The following is a 21470-nucleotide window of genomic DNA, read 5'->3' as shown; positions in this document are numbered from 1 at the left end:
GCCAATTATGCAGCGCATAAAGGAGAATTATGTGCATTAGTAAATGTTGTTGAAAGATTTGAATGTTATTTGAGACACAAGAAATTTATTGTTAGAACTGATTCAGCTGCACTGAAACATCTATCTACTTGGAGACAAAACGGATATTTTGTTGGCCTCACCATAAGGTGGATAAATTTTTTATCCACCTTCAGTTATGAGGTTGTACATAGGCAGGGCAAGATGCATACTAATGTTGATATATTGTCACGTACTACATTAGAGGATAGTAAAGATAGGATATCTAAATTATCGACGGACGAACAAGGAGAGTTAATATTGGATACTGTATATCAATTAGAAGATCCTAAATTATGTCTTATTGCAGGTATTGGAGCAGAGACGGCCAGTCAAATAGCGTCAAGATTGAAGGCGAGAGAATTCAGTCGTAGTCTGGAGAAGGATCCTGTTCTAGTGGAGGTGAGGAAATTTATTGTAAATAATGTCAAACCCACGTCCAGAGAATTGTCTCAAATGCCTTATCGTGGTAAACAAATATTAAGGTTTTTCGAACATTTGAGTTTTAAAGATGGTTTAATTATTTTGACTTCACCTATGCGGCTCCAGAAGGAATTTCAATTTATAGAACGGGTAGTGGTACCTATTGGAATGTACAATAAAGTTTTTTTGTTGGCTCATGCAGATGTTACAGCGGGACATAGGGGTTACCTGGAGACTTTGAGTAGGATTAACAGACACTTTATTTTTCCCTATGTGTCTAAATATGTAGCTGCGGCAGTTGCAAATTGTGTCATTTGTTTGAATAGGCGTAAAAAACCGAAACATAATCATAATATAGAATTTTCACCTTTGGCTGGGGAGGCTATGGCAGAGTTGGCCATAGATGCGATAGGTCCTTTGAATGAGTGTGAATATAATGGAGTCCTTTGTAAGCATATTTTAATAGTAGTTGACAGTTGTACTAGATATGTGTGGTTGTTTGCTATTGAAGATGTTAAAGCTGAAACAATTATTGAATGTTTGAAGTTTAATTTATTTTCTGTTTGGGGATTGTGCGAGAGAATCAGGACTGACAATGCACAAAGTTTTAAATCGAAAGTTTATAGGGAAGTTTGTTTAAGGTTGGGTATTGAACAAATTTTTATCCCTCCCAGATCAGCTAATTCTAATTTTAGTGAAAGATACAACCAATCGGTGTATTCGTTCCTTAAGACTGATTTACGTTTTCAAGATGGAGATTGGGCTCATAAACTTAAAGCTACACAATTTTGTATGAACACTTCTTTTAATCGGAGGTTAGGATGTTCCCCGTTTTTCAAGTTTTTCCTACGAAACCCTAAACTTCCACTCGACGCATTTGATCCTTTAACACGCACAAAGATTAAATATATGAATTTTTCAGAGTTATTGGATTGTCTTGACAGAAATTGGAGAACTGGACAAGAGAGGACTGAGAAGTATTTACAGGTAGAAAATACAGAAAGGATAGGTAGGCCGATAGCTATAAATTCCTATTGTTATATTTATTATGACGTCACAACAATTGGTGTAGCTTGTAAACTCTGTTCGTTATGGGTGGGTCCGTGTCTAGTGACAAAAGTAATTTCTGACAGTTTGTTTGAGGTTCAATTGAAAGACAAAGGGGTTAGAATTGTGCCAAGGGATAAAATATATGTTATAGAGAGTACTCTAGATTTGACTCCAGATGAAAAGATTGACTTAGTGGTTACAGATGAATTCTTCTCTGTGGACAATGACTTGAAAATAAACTATGATTTTCCCAATACTTTAAGAAATTTATCTTGTTCAGGCGTTACTGAAGAGGAGAATAGTTGTGGCGCTAGTCCAGAGGTGGTTGGAAGGCGGAAGGATGGACAGGTAACACCAGATTTTTTAGAGGATTCTTTTTTGGGTGTTGGCTTGTCACAGCAAAGGTCAAATGTATCTAAGGATAATGAAAATTTAGATGATTTAGTTGAGGATCTTAGTGATACTTTGGAAAGTACTCATATTTCTGAAAGTGTAGATACGAATGACAAAACTAAGTTAGATTCTACATATTCTACTATTAGTAAAGATAGTGTTTTTCATGGAGATTATGCGACTGATAATAGTTTAATAGACAACAGTTTGGGTGTAGAGGATATTAACATGGAATCTGCTAGAGAATTAGAGTCTCGAATGAGTATTTTAGAGGACACTTTTCCAAAACTTCAGAGTAAAATTGTAAACTTGGAACAAAGAAGGGGAAGTGTTAAACGGGGTAGGGATGTTGAGGAGGATGAATTAGATAGATCGTTAGATAATGCAAAATCGCAAAAAATGTCTGAAACTATTCCTGTGAAAGGTCGTCCTAAAGGTTCTACAAATGAAGTACAATTACAAAAATTGGATGAGGATAGACAAAATAGAGATAAAGATAGATTAGAACGTTATTCTGTAGCAGATGTAGTAACTAGGAACCTCGCAAAATTGATTAAAAAGTAATATTTGTAATAATTTGTATAATATTTGCAGGAGAAGAGATTACCATGATAATCGTCGGGAGCGTGACGACAAGCGAGGAGGCGGCGGTGGTGACAGACATGACCGGAACAGACGAGAGGGAGATCGTGGTATGCGAAAGAGGTCACCCGACGCCTGTAGTTCAAAAAGTGGACGTTCTGGACCAATACCTGTGAAGAAATCCAAGGATGATAGAGGAGTCAGGTACTTGGATATTTTGTTATTTGTTGTTGTGATGCAGACCTATTGTTTTATTATTGTTGGTGGTATGCATGCGTCACAGGATCCACGGTTAGCGGCTTATGATTGTTCTCAAATAAGTGCTGTTGAGCTTAGATCGGCTGCCTGTTTGCATGATAGGATGGAACCGGTCAGATCTGTGGAATTACTGGGGCTAGCAGAAACTGATTTTATATTGTCGGAGGCTATTAGTTGTGAGGTTAGGCTAAAGTTGGAGCGCTGGTTTTGCGGCACTGCGAGTCATGTGCACGTGTTAGACGTGCCACATGAAACACAGGTAGAGTTGAGTATGGATGAATGTAGAAGGGTTTTCCATTCTGGCAAGTATCAGCATGATGGTATTAGTTTTAAAGTGAACATAGATTTGCCAACTGTTCACAGCTTTACGGTTAATGGAACATTGTCACCTTTCGGTGATGTTGGTGGTGAAAACATTCAATGCAAGACACTGGGAGTATACGCGCACAACATGTGGTTCAACTTAGGTTTTGCTATTGGGACTTTGCATATTTTAGTAAAAAATACTCCAGTTTTGATCAAGGGAAATGTTGTTATGGATTATGATAAAAAGACGATTGTGGCGAACTTTGAAGAAAATCATTTGTGGGCAACATCAACTTCACGCTATTTTCCGTATGTAGTACGAAAACCGGCCAGTAATTTTAAGGTAGTTTTTCAAGATACATTCAATTTAACTACGTGGAATGATCAACTTTTTGTTTCTAACTCGGAAAGGAATATTTTAGTTAAAGTTATTGGAACAGAGAAACTTGTTTTGCAGCATCTGGATTTTAAGATTTTTGTAACAGAATTGGAGGGTATCAAGTTTTTAGAGGAACCGAAGGCGGCTGTTAGAAGTTATTTTGGGGATTTGTTAAAACAAGAAGCCAGGTTTGATTTAAATGCTATGTTTTTGGCTAGTAGAGAAAGGAATGAGAGGATGATGGAACTTTTCAGTATTTCTAGATGTGCTCAAACAGAAGTTAGATCAAATGTACAGTTGCATCATGGGTTCAGAATTATATACCTGGGAGAGATTGGAGAGTATGAAAAATGTACAGCGGTTGAAATTCCAGTAAAGTTAGGTGTGGATTATGGATGTGCTGTAGGACATTTGTTGGTGGAATATAAAGGTGAGACAGTTGGGATACAAGAATATAGTAGAATGATTGTTACAGTAGAGGACATAAAACTGTTGAATTGCTTGCAAAGTCCGGTATTTTTGAAGTTGACAGCTAATTTGTTTCTTGGGAATCAGGGGCAGGGACTCGAAATTCTTCACATTGCCAATGAGAAATCTGAACATGTGGGACATAAAAATTTTCTGAATGATGAAAAGGTGTTTATTGCTGATTTTAATAAGACTATTAGATATCAGGGCTTAGAGGATTTTGAGGATTTTAATGGACAGGCTTCTAAGTTGGATTTTGTTGATCATAAGTTGTCATTTTTCGAACAAGTTACAGGTTCTTGGTTTGGTTTAGAACATTTGTTTAAAGATATACTACCATTGTTTGCTAAGTTTGTATTGATTGTTTTGATGTTGTTGTTAGGTATAATTCCCATGTTGGTAGTTTTGTATTGTTGTTGTTCATGGTGTTATAAAAAAAGATTTACCGAGGAAGAATTTAATGCTAGGTTTTAAATTCTTATGCTGAAATTTAATTATATTGTATTTTTGCAGGTTGGTTACGGCGGCAACAATGAATCAACAGTTATTGAGCAACGAAGAAAATGGTCGCCACAAACAATCTGCGGATGAAGGAAATCAAGTCAAACCTGGTCTACCTGTGAGCGCGTTGGTCAGCAACTCTGCATCTCGGCTGGTGTTGATAATGTCGCGCGTCGAGCTGCCGACGTTGAGTGTGGGCAGATCGTCGAGGAATGTGGACACTTGCAGATTTAGTTCGTCTTATTGATAATGAACCAAGGTTTAAATTGAACTTAGTAAACATGCTTTCGTTGCAGTTAGAGATGGGGAGATGTATCAACTCAATAGACTGGGCTTTGGACAGGATCCCTATCTTTACCAGCCAGAACTCAAGACACTTGAACCTGGTAGCGGCTGGTGAGCATTCTAAAGCCATAAACAGAAAGTTGTACTGGAACGAGACAAACAATTTGAATAAATTGAGTGCAACTATGTTTCTCTCCAAGCTTGTTTGTGAAATGTTACCAAGTTTGGTGTTGCTTGCCAAGATTGAGTACCTGGATGGAGATGAGAGAAAAAGCTGCCAAACGTTGGGAGAATTGTTGCCTATAATCAAGCACATGGGGGAACTGGATGACTGGCACCAACTTTCCAGAGTTGACGTCATACCTGCAGATGGTCGAATGAGTCTTCAGACGGTGCTGAGAACGGTGGGCAATAGCATTGATGCGCGGTTGAAGACGCAGGTTGTATCAGCTATCCGGCTCCTGGCACATTGGAGAGACGTTGTGAATAAAGTTTCCTTTATTCTGAAACAGATGCCATCCACAACTTTGTTCGAGTTACAAAAAGAGTGGCTTGAAGGAAAGTCTGAACAGGATTTGAGTGCTAAAGTGTTTATTGACGCTATTCATGTGAATGAATACATGAACCTATCGGTTTTTATTCCACGCATCTTTAACGTGAATTCGGTCAGCTTAATTACCAGTGGAGAGATGCCAGCTGAGATACGTTATGTTAGATTGGATGGACAAAGAGAAATAATTGAAAATCTTGTGAGTGCTACATATACAGGTAGTTTGGTGAACAATAAAGTAGACGGAAGAGTTTTGACCTGGGAAATGCAGATGCGCTGCAAACGTCTCCGTCCGACTCTAGCCAAGCAGACGTTGCTATGTGAGCCAGGTACTACTTTAGAGAATGTAGTAAAGGAACTTAGATTGGAGTTGGATGGAAAAGTTCATACAAGTTTGTTGGCAACCAATCTCGAGTGGAAGTTTAATCCTGAACACAAAGTAAATGAGTGGTTTGAGGGTGATTTTAAGTTGGTTACTCGGTTTGGGGGTCCTGTTTGTGTCCAGCAGGATCAGCCTTTGGATCAGAACATACCTGTTTGTCTAGACCTTGAATTGTCAGGTCAGCAATGGCGTGTTGATGAACAAGCGATGGAGGAAATGAGGATGGAACACACGCCTGGAATATTGATGGTGCTTGATAAATTCGGGGAGGAGGTTAGTCGTAAGCATCAAAAGATTTTGGATAATCAAGAGGAGGTTGATAGCGTTGCAACCTCGATTTCAGTTGCGGTTAATAGCGGATTTGAAAGATGTTTACATATGCTTGGTGATACTGAGGCAAGGATGCCTCAAGACGGCTTGTGTGATGAGACCGCAAAACTTGGAGTGAATGATGATGAAGCTACCATTCCTATGGACATTGAAGAATCTGGCAAGAAAGGAAGAGCAGCTGGAAAAAGAAAGTAATATTTATAGTTTACTGTGTATTAATTCATATTTTATTTTATTTTTATGTATTAAGTATTTGTTGAGGCAGTAGTAGTCTCGAAAAGGTTCAATATTAATGATTTTATAACAATGCATCTCTAATGACATGTTTTTAAATCAATGCATTCTGATGGTTATATGTTAATCAGTGTTTTTATTTATCATGCATTTATAATAACTATGTTAATCAATGCATTTCCAATGTTTGTATGTTAATCAATGCATTATATGTTAATCAATGCATTTTTCAATGATTATATGTTAATCAATGTTTTTTTTTTTAAAAAATAAAAAAGAAAAAAAAACACATAAAGAGAAAAAAAGGAACATATAAAAAAAAACATAAAAGAGTTCTAAGGAACCAAAATAAAAAGAAAAAAAATGTATATGAAGTGTTTAAAGATCTGGAAATAAAATAAAAAAAAAAAAAAAAAAAAAATATGGCAGGTGTCATACCAGATCAATTATTATCTATTTAATAAGCATTCAATGCTATTTATAATATATTTGATAATTAACATGTAATAAACATATTGTTATATTCAATCTGTAATGTTACAGTTTCGAAATTTATGTTCATGTTAAAGCCGGGGAGAAATGTGATGTATAGTCCCTTTCTTCCTGTCTTGAGAGCATTATATGTATTTTGTATATTAGCTTGCAGTTCTTGTGTCACCCGTCTCGGAGCAAGACTTTGCTCTGCGACTCGGCACGAACCTAAAAGTGAATACTTGCTATTATATTTAATATTATAATTGTATGTTTAATCTGTCTTGAATTAATACACTTTATTAGAATATTTAGCTGTTTGTTCTTACTATTATTACACGTCATTGACATATCCAAATGTATAAGTCTGTTATAGCTTAAAACCTGAACATTCTCAGGATAAATTTATGTAATAAGTGTGGTTCCCTAAGAACTCCAAACACCCTAGCATCACACAAGGCTTCGGTTTAAGGTTGAATTAAAAACTTTCATTAAATGATAGTCGTAATAAAAGTGGAAACCAGTTATCAATCTATTTCTTTGTATTGTGGATTGTTTCTTCATTGACAATATTCCCCAACAAAGTGTAAAGTATATGAATTTTATTTTTTTAAAAAAACCTTTACAGGAGAAATTTTATTTCATGTAAGTATGAAAATTATATGGTAATTGTTATAATTAATTTAAAGAGGACAAAAATAATAGGTGAATAGTGTTTTTTTTCTTATATTTTTTTCTGGAGAAAATCTGGCGATCGGTGCGTTTGTGTGTGTGTGTTGAAAAATGCGTACTAGGGTAATTATATCATCAAGAATTTATCATTGATCTTTATACAGAAAAAAAAACTTTAAAACGTATTATTTACCCTAGTAATTACTCCGGACGCAAATTGACGCAAATTATTTTATGCTTTTTAAAAAATCAATAAAATAGTATATAATATAAAAAAAATAAACACTTTAATTATCAATTAAGATGCATGCCAATGTAATAATCAATTAAACTTAAGAAAACTAGTCAAAAAAAGTCTTGTAAAGGGGTAAAATAAACGATTTTGTTGACTTTCTCATTTATCATATGTTGAAGTAAAAGCAAAAATTGCAAAATCTACTTAAGGATTTTTTTGATTTTTAAAATTTAACATAGATATTTTAAAAGTATGTAATGGCACCTTTCATATAAGCTCATATCATATTGAAACTAGATTCGCCCTTTAAAGTTTTAACTTGTATCTGTCAATTGCCTGTAGCTACTGTAGCGGCTGCAAGCTACTACTGAGGACCAATGCTAACAATCAAAATTAATTTCTTGAAAAAAATATATAAATTATAAACAAAAATGACTTTAACTTTCAAATGACAGTTTTTAAGCAAAAAAAAGTCTAGTATTTGCTACAGGCTTCCTTTAACAATGTATACAAATTTTAATGAGGCATTTTAACTCTATTCAAAGTGTAGGTGGGTAACTTTACATACAGCTTTAGTTTTTGATGAAAGTTTTTAAATCTTAATTTTATTATAGTACCTCTTATAATCTTTTTAAAAGGAAATTAATTAAAAACATTAATTTTCACGGCGGTATTTCATGGAAGCTGCTGGTAACCGCCGTCTGAAGTTGGCAGAAACAAAATTATAGACATGATAGATAAGCTTAAGTTAAAAATTTGATGTTTCTAAATAAAATTGAGGTTACAGGGGCCATTACAATTTGCTGGAAACCTGGAGGATCAGGACTACACTTGATTATTATAAATTTTTCTTTGTACCACAATGACTGCCTGGTGTGCCAGCATCCTGTGCCCGCTTGGATGGAGATTCAAGAAAGCTTAACCCTGAGTTGTGTTTGATGATTATCGGACTTAGTCAGTTATAGCCCTCTATTAATCAGGTAAAAGGTAAAAAGGGGCTTACTAATTCTCACCTTTCAGCTCTCCTGTCATCTTACTCTAAATTGTTAAAAAGGCCCCATACAAAGAGTTTAAAATTCTATCCATAGTACAAGATGATTAGTGTGTTACAGTGTTATTCTGCCTATTCCTAATTTGTTTGCCTGTTCTTTCATTGGATTTACGTGGACATATTGACAGGGGAAACTTTTGTCAATTTAGCTTGTTAATGTGGACAGTTCATTTATCCAGTAGGATTAGATGGGTAGTAGATGGGGGTATCGTTGTATTAGCCAATTGTGGAGCTGCAATTGTGGGCATTACTGCATCAGAATAATTGAAAATCTGGTTCAACATCCAAGTAAAAAAATATATTGATTATTCTTTTGTACAATTAAAGTTGTGCATTTTACTAAATATGCCTATTAGTCTTGTAAAGGTTTTAAGCTATTTTTCTGATACCACCTACATTAAAAAAAAAACAATATAAATCTATCATTCTTTGAATAAAATAAAAGGAAATCAAATATCTATGTATTTTGTAGAAAAGTCAATTACAAATAAATTTTCTTCATCAAAGACGACATTTTATATGTTTGTTTTTAAAACATTAAGAGAATAGATGTAAAATATACGTGGATATTATAACATCGCCGGGAAAAATTTTCGTCAATTTAAGTTACTAACATGAACATTACTTGTTTATCAGTTCGTTCATCCAGTGCGAGGGGAGAGAACGAGGTTAGGTGAGTGGATGGGTCGCTATTTTAGCTAACTACAAATTTCACTTAATTAGAGTACATGCTAATTTGATGTAAGATCCAAGTAATGGTAAATGCATTATCGCAGGTTGCATATTTTGATATATTGCATATATGTATTACTGTATGTTATTCTAGACTGTAAACGAAAAAGAAAATGTAAACGTAAGCCTGAAACCCCTCGTAGAGTAGCTTTGCCACAAGAACTAATTTTCTTTCTTCTAGCAAAGATCCAATTTTTAAGACAAAAGAAACAATGTTTATATTTAAAAATTTATTACAAACTTAATAAATACATGTATTTATTTCTGCTCCTTGGCAGAGCGATGGATGTACAATGTCACTTCTGGTGGATTAAATGGTGCTAGAGATATCAAAAAATGTTTCTTAATAACTTGTAAATATAAGATTTCATGTTTTTTTAGGGGGGGGGGGGGTTAGGGTGATAGGCCGTAATATCCTTTGGTATAGTTGGTTTTTGCACCCCATATTCCCAAAATAAAAAACGGAAAAGGTGGTGGACAAGGACGTCTTAGCTTTTTTTGTGGGGGGTTAAATATGAGGGGGTTTTAAATGTTTGGAGGGGAGGGGGTAGGAGTAATTGAGGAACTTCAAAAAATGTTTGGAGTTTTTACGTTTTTTTGGGTTGTTTCACCCCTCATCCCCCTTGGACATCCATGGGGCTAGGGGTAAATTGGCAAGCCAAGAATGTTTTTATTAAAATAAAGAAACATTTTTATTCCTTGTTCTCTTTGCTCCTCAGTAAAGAATAGATAATGAGATTCGTCAGTGTATCCACCAAGAATAAGTTCTGTTACAAAATATTTTCCTTATTTTGTGTACTACTTGAAACATCTACTATGCAACAACGCATATATTTCGAGAGAAAAAAAATCACCAAACCTTTACATTATTTTTAGCAAAATTGGAGGTCAACGAGCTTAGAAGTTATGACGATTTTGTTATGACTCCAAAATATAATTCTAGATTTATTTCGCTTGTTGGCTAAACCTTATTCCTGTATTTGAACAGAATAATGAATCATTATTTGTAATTTGGCTTACACAATATATATGTACAAAGAATACCATTTCCAGTATGGCTTCGAAACCGATTAATATCTGCTTGATTAGAACTAAAAAATCATGTAAATCATCGTATAACATACAATTTTACTTGAATATTAAAATAAAACCATAAATCTACTCAAAACTTATTTAAATATTTATAATGTTTATTTTAATATCCGCGGAAAGCTGTCTATAATACGATGCAATGAAGAACTATCTATTAATTTACATTCGATATTTTGATAATAGGGCTTCGTCAATAAGGTATCTGCGTAATATTTTTTTTCGCATAATTTTACAATACATACAGGGTCATTCAATAGAAATGATTTTTTTAAAAACTTAATTATGCATAGAAAATAAAACAATTATGTAAAATCCTTTATATATTTGGAAAACCTATTATGGGACTTTTATGTTTCAAATATTTAAAAATGATTATTTCAACAAATTATGCCCTAAAAACCGGTTTTTCCAAAGGCCTTTTTTTCGAAGATTTATTGATTTAAAGGTTGTAAAAAATTGCGCACCTTTTTGAAATTCAAATTGCGCAGCTTGTGTTAATAGTAGAAAAATGTTATGCATATCGTAAGTTCTAGTTTTTGAAAATATAAGACCCGTTTTTGTGCTATTTGTAGTTTAGGAGCTACGTTGAAAAATGTGAGAAAAAGGATGAAAAGTTTTAAGTAATTGGAACATTTTACTACGTAGCTCCTATACCATACATAGCACAGGAATGGTTCTTATATATTAAGAAACTAGAGACTATGACGATTCTAACGATATGTATAACATTTTTCTACGATTAACACAAGCTGCGCAATTTGAATTTCAAAAAGGTTCGCAATTTTTTACAACCTTTAAATCAATAAATCTTCGAAAAAAAGGCCTTTGAAAAAACCGGTTTTTAGGGCATAATTTGTTGAAATAATCATTTTTAAATATTTGAAACATAAATGTCCCATAATAGGTTTTCCAAATATATAAAGGATTTTACATAATTGTTTTTTTTCTATGCATAATTAAGTTTTTTTTAAAATCATTTCTCTTGAATGACCCTGTATATATGTATGTTTAAGAGTTAGTACTAAAAGTCGACAGAAAAGTCTGACGGACAGATGGACAGACACAAACTGCAATAAACTATTAAATATTATAAGAATATTTCCTTGAGCTAAAGCATTGAAATCTGTACACAGAGGATTTTCTTGTCCCTAATTTATAAAAAAAAATATTAAGAATATCTAGTAATTTATGTCAATATTTCGGGACATACAGGGTGATTCAAATAAAACTGCGTTTTCCAATTTTCTGACACAACCAACAGGAATAAACAAATTAGAGGCCCTTCTCTGTAAAAAAAAACAACGGCGCATTTTAGAGCATTGAGATTTCAAAAAGTGATCCTTTATTCTAGTAAAATTTTGTGATCCCAGGTTGAAAAAAATTCATTTTTTTACTTGAATCAAAATTTTAACACGGACAACGAAGTATTCTATCAATTACATAAATTATTTTTTTTTAAATTCCTTTTTGGACAAAAATTTACCTGTTTTGTAACTATTTTAGCTAGGTGTAGCAGTATGAAAGGCATATCCCTCTTCTTATGAGATACAAGTAAGGGATATATTATCTGAAAAAAATAAATCATTTATATAAAAGTAATATTTTTTTGGTTTGTATGTCTTGTGTATCTCTAATCACTGAACCAATTTGATTTTCTTGTTACCCATTAAAGGGAAATTCCAATTTAGAGACAATAAAATCACGCAACCTTCCTACATTTTGATTTATTGAAAGTGTCCTCATTTACAAGAATGTTTGCTATTTGTTATTGAACTCTTTTTCTATTTAAGGATGAAAAGACAACCTCTGCCAGAATATTCATTAATTTGATTTTTTTATTTATTCGAATCTGGTGGATAGGAACCAGTTCTCATCCATACAAAAAAAAAACTATGTCTAGCATCGTATTATATCCAGCTTTCTACGAATATAAAAATGTACAATCATAAGATTTATATCCTCGGAAAGCGGTTTATAATACGATGAAAGAAATAACTATTAAAATATTTAGAGGGAGGACAGACAGACAGACAACCTTCAAGTAATACTTGTAGATTTTTTTATATTGGTAGAAATAATTATTTACCTTACAATTATCGGAATATTTAGTATCAATATTCAAAATTACTTCTGGTAAATCCATAAATAGGGTTCTAAAAAAAGTTACTATTTAATCTAAAGGGCCAATTTTTTATGTATGTCCGACTCTTAAAATCACGTAAACTGCAAATCATTTAGGAGATTCATTTTGGTAAAGGAAATTTTTATGTAAATTACAACTTAGAATTGTTCAATGATCTAAAACTTTATTCTTTCCATATCTCTACAGAGAAGGTTTAAAGAGTGGCGTGTACAGTTATTTAAAAAGGAAGTGTGAAGTTAAAAACAGGGGAATTATTGCTAATATCTTGTATTAGGGAAGTTGACATTTACATTCCGCACTCCACTGGGCTAAATATATGTTTGGCTTCGCTATTAATGGATATTTTTGGTCATCCTTGTTTAAAATGTTATTATAAATGTTTACTTACTTGACTTTATTAGCAGCCTCAATATCTATGTAATTCAGAATTGCCTAGATATATTTGGATTTAAAAAAAAAAGCTTTTCTATGATTAGTGTAGGTCCGTACGTCCGCCCGCAACAATTAGCTCTTTTCGTAAATTTAAAAATGTTAGAATATTCTTATCGATTTTGAACTTTACATGGTGATTCCTATAACAGTTTTGGTACATTTTGGGAGTCGTAACAACTCTATAATCATCACCAAAAGGTCCGCACGTCCTTATCCAACCACCCTTCTTTACCACATCATTTCCTTCTGAATGAACGAACTGACCAATAAATAATGTTCATGTTAGCAACCTAAATTTCAACAATTTTTCCCCAATCATAGCGAAGCTACTCTACAAGTCAAACGTGTTTGTCCTTGTTACTGTTTGCCTGTAACAATATCTTTTAATATAAAATTAAAGTTGAAATCCAAATTCCTTCAGTGTTGTGATTGGCGCGATGCTCTGAAATAGATAAATGATTTATTTCATATTTAATTAATTATCTTTCTATAATAAAGTAACAGGAAGTTTGTCAGTCTTAATTGAAATGAAATGAAATGAAATGAAATATTTATTTTATGACACATAGTAAAATAGGCATACATATATACATGACATAAATAATCACAAACAAGCAGTAAAATTGATCATGATTAATTAATTACAGTATAATAACAAGGTTAATAATATCCACATAAGACAAAAAAAGTTAATATACGTGTCAAAGGACTAAATAATCTCTCTCGAGGTGATATTAGATAGCCTTTGCAAATATCATAGAAAATTAAGCTAAAAGGTAGTGTGAATCTTTTTATTAAAACGAGAAAGTAAACATTTTATAAGGGTATATTACAGGGATATGAATAGGGAAAGGATTTGCAGACGGAAATGGTAGGATGATTGTGTGAGTGTGTGTGAGTTCATATTAATGTTTAAAATACTTATAATTAAGTAAAGAATGGAGAATTGATTAATCTAAGGCTTGTAAAACAGACAACATAGAGGTTTTACATTCTTAGGTGGCAAGAACGACAAAGTAGTCTATTACATGTTATATCTATTCTTGAGAGAATACATTTTTTAAGCTGCTTCTTAAATTGATTTAGGTTTAAGGCATTTTTTATATTGTCACGGTCATTAAAACTATTCCATGTATTAGGTAGAGAACAAAGAGGAAGCCTCTCTACTAAGTTGATTCTGGAAAAAGGAACAGTGAGATTATTATTGTTCCTCAAATTATAGTTACCATTTAATTCCCCCCTTCTTGGCCACATATTATTAAAAGACCTGGGCAACAAGTTATTTATGTACTCATAAATAAATTTTAATTTAAAATAAAGTGATAAAGATTCAAAGGGTAAAATATTGAGCTCTTTAAATAAAGGTCGAGAATGACTATAATAAGTTGCTTGCTTAATACATCTTACAGCCATTTTTTGTTTTGTTATGATACCAGTAAGATTTGAATGTGATGCACACGAATAAATAAGGATTCCATAAACCAAATGACAATGAAAAATAGAGAAATACAGAGCCTTGAGGGCTTTTTCAGTAAGTAGACTTTGGCATTTTCGTAGACAAAATAATGATTTAGAGAGTTTTTTGTTCAACTCATTTATATGAACTTTGAAATTCAAGGCTGGGTCCAGAAAAATACCTAAAAATTTTATAGCTGGAATATCACTTTCATGGTTGACAAAGTCAATTCTATGTCTAAGTAAAGGGTTAGGGTAAAGGGTATTTGGTTCATTATCATCAAAATAGAGATTGATTTCATTCCAAGGAATAAGAGAGGGGGTAGGATAAAATATAGTGAATTTTGTTTTGTTGGGATGTAATGACATTTGATTAGCCCTAAACCACTGGGAAATATTTTTGAGTTCTGCATTAACAAATTCAACAAGCTCATTCAGGTTTTTACCAGATGCTAATATAGTGGTGTCATCACTATGCATTTATTTTACACTATTTATGCATACATGTAAGTGTGTTAAGATCTTGAAAAGGGCTGGAACAATTGATTTGATACACAATTTTACGGATGTTTTAGGGTTTATAAGTAATAAGTGTTTTTGCACTCTTGGGCGAAGTGCATAAGTATTTGTAAAAAAAAACTGCAAAACTTTTTTTTATCCAAATTTTTTTTGTAACATGTTAAAAGTAAAAAAACGTTAATGAAACCTGATAATAACTACTAAAAATTTTAATATTTCTTATAAGATGCCTTCTAATAAGCTCATTGGCAATGCATTTGATTAACATAAACAGAGTGACTAGCAGATATCAAACTACTTTAACTATTAATTAAGATATTATTCAAAGTCCTCACCTGCAAGTTTTCTTCTATCGTCCCAAATTCATCACTGAAAGTAAAAAAAAGATAACTCTTGATTTTGAAGATAATTAGAAAAATATTTTTTTTGGTTTGTTTGATTTTTAATTATTTTGATTATAAATTAACACTTACCTTACTTTATTATGCAAAATTTTTAAATTATCTCCAATTTGTGAGTTTTCTGAAAATAAATGTATAAGTATAGATATATGTATAACCCTGACAACTACCTGGTGGGAACCTTTTTCGTCTGCATACAAATTGCTAGTACCGACTTAGCTGTGTTAAGATTGCTGATGATATTGGCTGATTTTTAAAGACCCAATTGAAAGTCGGCACAGGGTCCATAACCCGTGAACAAAGAGCTATTTAACCTTTACCCCCTCTATTATAATAATTTAATGTTCTGAATCTATAAATGTACACCATTCCGTGGCCCAAGAAAAGTTAAGTTATAAAGAAGAACCATTTACCTTTACTAGCTATCAATGTATAAACATCATTTATATTTTCTTCCACAGCAATAACCTAAAATTGAATAACGCATTAAAGAAATACTTTGAAGTTAATCTTTACAAATAGACATTTGAACAAACTATTGTTAACATTTATATTGTGGAGCGTTTTAAATATTGCATTTTTATTGATTTTTTTTATATTTAATCACAAAACGATACGCTTTAACAATATGCAAACGGTCAAAAAATCAGTTGAAACGATACTTTAACTATTAATAAGAATAATTGGTGGTGAAACTTTCAAAATTATACCCTAACTAAACAGGAACCCTCGTTCTAACATAAACCTAACCTGATATCCAAGTTTAGCTAAAGGTATAGATACAATTCCACTTTTAGCTCCAATATCTAGAAGAAAAAGTAAGAAGATATCATGTCGGTTGTCCATAAAACGTCAGTTATGAAAACTATTTAGTCGCCATAGACTATTATAATTGTATATCAATGTAAGCAATAGAAAAAAGGGCACGTCTTACAAACTAGAAATAGGGAGGTGATTCCTTAGACAATAAACAGGCGTTTCTTTTCATCACAGTGCATCTTTATTATTATGAATTAAAAAAAATATAGGTACATTCAGAATGGAAGAAGGCAGTGCCAAGTAATCAATAAAAATTAACCCCGATTATTTTGAATTCAAGTACTGGAAGTTTTTAAAGCCAACGCCTAAGATGATTTATTTGTTATCTTTGAGAACCAGTATTATTTACAGTCTAATGATCCCTCTCTTCCTGATATTTACAGTCGAATGTATTAACATTATTAGGGAAGCTTTGTTATTTATTGGTTTACCTATGAAAACAGCTTTTGGATATTGTTTTAAAGATCTTAGCATTAATTTTCGTTGGTATTGAAACAAATCATCATTTCTCTCTGCTTTCTATAATAAAACATATTTAAAAATATTATAATTAAAATGTGAATGTTTGTATGTCAGTTTAATTGTATTTATCTGTTTGTTGTTCATCTTTTTATCCATCTGTTGTACTTTTTTGTATGTCTGCATATTTGTCTGCCTGTCTATATTTGTTTCTTTTTGTTTGTCGGCTAATGTGTTTGTATGTTTGATTCTAGATGATTGTTTTTCACAAGTATTTTCTCTATCAAGTTATCTATCTATCTATCCATTTAACGATCATAATATTAAAAATGTGTATTAGTGCAGCCAGGTACCCCCTAGCTATCTATCTTTCTAAACTTTTTCTATCCTTCCATCCATATATTAAATTATCCATTCACCTATCTATCCATTTATTTGCTTATCCATCTAGTCATCTGATCATTTATCCACCCATCTATTCATTTACCCATCCAAACATCATCCAATGTATCCATCTATCTATATATCTATCTACCTATCGATCCATCTATGTATCTGCCAATTTATCTATCTGTCCAGTGTCCATATACCTCTCTATCCATCTACCTCTATCCATCTATACATCTACCTATTTACCTCTCTATCCATCTATCTATCCATCAATTTGACTATGATCTATCATATGTCGAACCATATATCTGTCCACACATCTTTCTATCTGCCTATCCATGGGTAAACTGTTTATCTAATTAGGATTTAATCTATTTATTTATCTATCTATCTATTTATTACCTTATGTTTGCAAATAGTAAAGTTAGTAGGTATACTAACAGCTTCACAAGTAACACTCTCTATCTATCTATCTAACTGTATATCTATCTATCTATAAATTACCTCATGTTTACAAATAGTAAAGTTAGTAGGTATACTATTAGCTTCACAAGTAACACTCTCTATCTATCTATCTAACTATCTATCTATCTATCTATAAATTACCTCATGTTTACAAATAGTAAAGTTAGTAGGTATACTATTAGCTTCACAAGTAACACTCTCTATCTATCTATCTAACTATCTATCTTTCTATCTATATATTACCTCATGTTTACAAATAGTAAAGTTAGTAGGTATACTATTAGCTTCACAAGTAACACTCTCTATCTATCTATCTAACTATCTATCTATCTATATATTATATATATTACCTCATGTTTACATATAGTAAAGTTAGTAGGTATACTATTAGCTTCACAAGTAACACTCTCTATCTATCTATCTATCTACCTCGTACGGGCGGGATTGCAGTCAAGGACCTTATCGACTTGATGTACTGTCCAGGTCCTGGTCCAGCAATCCAGGAGAACTAAGGATGACTGTTACGCACCCTTCTCTGTCCAAACACCCAAGGATATTAGGTTAAGCAACATCCAACAGACAACCAACTCTCTGTGATGCACGACCTTTGTCTGAGAAGTCCCAACTGTGCATGGTAACGAGTTGCGCCTGTTTTGGGCCAAGGCATTCCCCCTACTCTAACTATTTATGTCGCGCATCTGACATAGCAGCAGTAGGAACTATTTTTAACGTCTTTAGTTATGACGCGGTGTTAGTCCGAGATTCGAACCTATCACCTTCCCGACGACAAGCGGATGCGCTACGTGTTGAGCCACGGTCGCGGGTTATCTATCTATCTAACTATCTATCTTTCTATCTATATATTACCTCATGTTTACAAGTAGTAAAGTTAGTAGGTATACTATTAGCTTCACAAGTAACACTCTCTATCTATCTATCTAACTATCTATCTATCTATCTATCTATAAATTACCCCATGTTTGCAAATAGTAAAGTTAGTAGGTATACTATTAGCTTCACAAGTAACACTCTCTATACTGATTTCTGATTTTAAATCTGATACTAAAAGTAAATATATTGAATTATATTTCTAATAAAAGTTTTTGGTATAAATACATTTCTAAAAATAAAACAAGGATGACAAGATCCATAAGTATCGAATCTCCAAAACAAATTAAGGTTGGACAAACATATAAAGCATAATAATCATTTATAAAAAAATATTTTTTTAAAATCACGAAACCTTTTACCTGTATCAGTTGAAAAATATTTGTTCTAGAGTTGTTATTTTTTGGCATACTTGAAAGACTGAGTATATTATAAGCTGGATACTAATTGATAAAGCGAATCTTCACACAAAAAACAGCAATCTATCTTGAATAGAATCCAAGAAAAACACCTATCCGCATAGCAAATTAGACGGACTGGCAGACAGGCAACGTGAATTATAGAAGCAGCTTCGCTTCTACTAAAAAATGTTACCTGTTCTAATAATGTTGATATTATTTTCACTGTATAAATCTTCACTTTCTATGATAAATGCACTTTGAAACACCATTAGAACTAATAATTGCTTGAGATTGTTATAAAATATTGTTTAACAAGGATGACAACATCCACAAGGAGCAAATATCAAATATCTTCCACGTATACAGTCTCTTATAGATTAAATGATTATCAGGGCAATAAAGAATCAATTATTTGCAATTGACCTATCACTATTTTAAAACTGATGAAATAAATATAAAATTGAAATCAACCCAAGAATTTTAAATCAATAGGATAGTTATATCCTGCCAAATTTGGTAAATATATTATTATATATTTCCCTTAACTTTTAAAATCACATTTTTTTTATATTTTTAACAATCTCAATTCCTAAAAGTATAAATGCAGTAAAAACACTATTAACTATTACACGAATATATCGTTTATTCAACATTTTTATACTTAGAATTTTTTAATCAAATGTTTATAACGGTTAAAACATATCACAAAACTTTAACTTTTAACTTTTTTAGTTTTCTTAGAGAGAAATTTAGTTTCTCTTACTAAAATTAACTATAAAGTATGAAACTTTGGTTGGTTTAGGGAGGTAATACTATGTTATAGAGGGTTACTAGTATATTATACTAATAAAGGAGGAGGTTAGGGGAGATTAAACAAGGTGGAGAGAGTTCAAACACATAATGAATAGGATATAGATAGTTAGATAGATAGATAGATAGAGTTAGAGATAGATAGAGAGATAGAGAGAAAGAGAGAGAGATAGAGAGAGAGAGAGAGAAATGAAAAAATGACAAAAGAAAAAATTGTAAAATACAATGAATAGTCGATAGTTTATCGACAGAAAATAGAAAATAAGAGACAGTGAGAGACAGAGATAGATAGATAGATAGAGAGAGAGAGAGAGAAAGTGAGAAAGGAAAGCAATAGAAAGAGTAAAATAGAGAAAGAGAAAATGAGAGGGGAAGAAAGAGATAGAGAAAGAGAATGAGAGAGAGAGAGAGAGAGAGAGAGAGAGAGAGAGAGAGAGAGAGAAAGAGAGAGAGAGAGAGAGAACACAATTGAATAAAAAGAGAAAGTTTAGTATTACTCTATACATATTTAATACCGTGAGAATCCCAATGTTCACTTTAAACCATGATAATACAATATAGGTTTACACTTTAAATATAAGCCAAAATGATTAACAATAAAGTGATTGCATGCATTGTCAATATATCACTCAAAGGGACTTTTTGTTGGAAATATAATTTTATTTTAAAAGAATTTCCATATATAACAGCAGTATTTGTCGTCAATTTATATTGCTAATACCGAACTCATTTTTGCTCAGTTCGTTTATTTAGTTGGAGGGGAGGTAATTATTTAAAATGATTTACTTTATTAGACTACATGAAAATCTGGTGCAACATCCAAATAATAATACATCGATCTTATCTATCTATTACTGTGTCTTATTACTTGGATCTTACATCAGATTTTTATGTTTTCTAATACAGAGAAACTCGAAACGGTTTATAATAATAATTCCCCTTTAACTCTATGCCCGTGGTTCTAGTAGGTAAACAAACTGACCAATAAACTATTTCTATGTATACAAGATAAATCAACGACAATTTTACCCTGTCATATTATCCACATATATTCTACATCCATTACAATGATATATAGTATCAGGGATAGGACAATGGGAAAAAAACATTGTCAATCTAATTTCTTTGTCCGCAATTCTATCTTTAGCAGTTGTAAAATATTGGGTGAATTCATCATAATTAATAATTGCAGGATAATCCACTTCCATTGTCCACTGATAGTTCAGTAGTTTAGATTTGGAATAAACTTTTTTTTGATTGTGCAGTTAATTTTTGTCCATGATTTTAAGTTTTTAAGCCTTACTAAACAAAGATGACAATATCCATAAAAGCTAAGCTATTGAACCAGACCGTTAGACTAACAAACATAATCACTTGATATAAAAAAAAAATATTAATTTATAAGTTGTATAAGAATTTTCTTGCAAAATCGAATGAATACAGGATGCAGTTGAAGAACATACTTAAGATTTTAGGACTTAATTATAGAGATATATTACTTATAAAGTTTTACCTTGTATTAGGATTCACAATTTCAAAATCAAATTATTAGGATAAATTGTACCTAACTATTACAAGAATCGTCATGCAAAGTTTGATATCGATAAGATAAATCTAAAAAATGCCTAAATTAACAATAATAGCTATCTTATTTTAGATAACAAGGATGATAAAATCCGAATCCATAAAGCACATAAACAAAAACAAATTTATTAGGAATTTAGAATTGATTTAGCTATTGGTTACAGCTAGAATAGTTTTTCCATGCAGTATGGCTTTAAGGGTGATTAATATCTGCTGGATTAGAATCAGTTCTAACTTCTAAACCATTATTAAA

At 32.1% G+C, this 21470-nt stretch overlaps 1 protein-coding gene across 1 annotated transcript; it reads right to left on the bottom strand.

Moving 5' to 3' along the window:
* Window positions 1–6833: 6833 nt before the first annotated feature.
* On the bottom strand, window positions 6834–17741 carry LOC145324541 (uncharacterized). Its single transcript, XM_080167126.1, has 12 exons — window positions 17574–17741; window positions 16652–16739; window positions 16152–16207; window positions 15815–15869; window positions 15474–15522; window positions 15336–15369; window positions 13444–13468; window positions 12983–13028; window positions 12538–12604; window positions 11935–12018; window positions 11520–11599; window positions 6834–6897 (listed from the first exon to the last, which is right to left on the bottom strand). The coding sequence occupies exons 2-12, from the start codon at window positions 16692–16694 to the stop codon at window positions 6834–6836; spliced, it is 603 nt and encodes a 200-aa protein (XP_080023252.1). The 5' UTR covers window positions 16695–16739; window positions 17574–17741.
* Window positions 17742–21470: the final 3729 nt, after the last annotated feature.

Source organism: Acartia tonsa, chromosome 7 (genome assembly GCF_053477335.1).
Source record: "Acartia tonsa isolate MP-2025a chromosome 7, ASM5347733v1, whole genome shotgun sequence".
Classification (NCBI taxonomy): Eukaryota; Metazoa; Arthropoda; class Copepoda; order Calanoida; family Acartiidae; genus Acartia; species Acartia tonsa.
Note: the sequence above shows the minus strand (reverse complement) of the source record. Positions and strands in the feature narration are given on the sequence as shown.

Excerpts from the sequence above, each read along its gene's own strand:
- LOC145324541 (XM_080167126.1), bottom strand. The coding sequence starts at position 16,694 with ATGCTAAGATCTTTAAAACAATATCCAAAAGCTGTTTTCATAG. Across the intron at positions 11,600-11,934 it reads CTAAAATAGTTACAAAACAG|GGACAAGAAAATCCTCTGTG; the intron begins GTAAATTTTTGT and ends TTTATAAATTAG. Across the intron at positions 6,898-11,519 it reads ATATTTAATAGTTTATTGCA|GTTCGTGCCGAGTCGCAGAG; the intron begins GTTTGTGTCTGT and ends ATTCACTTTTAG.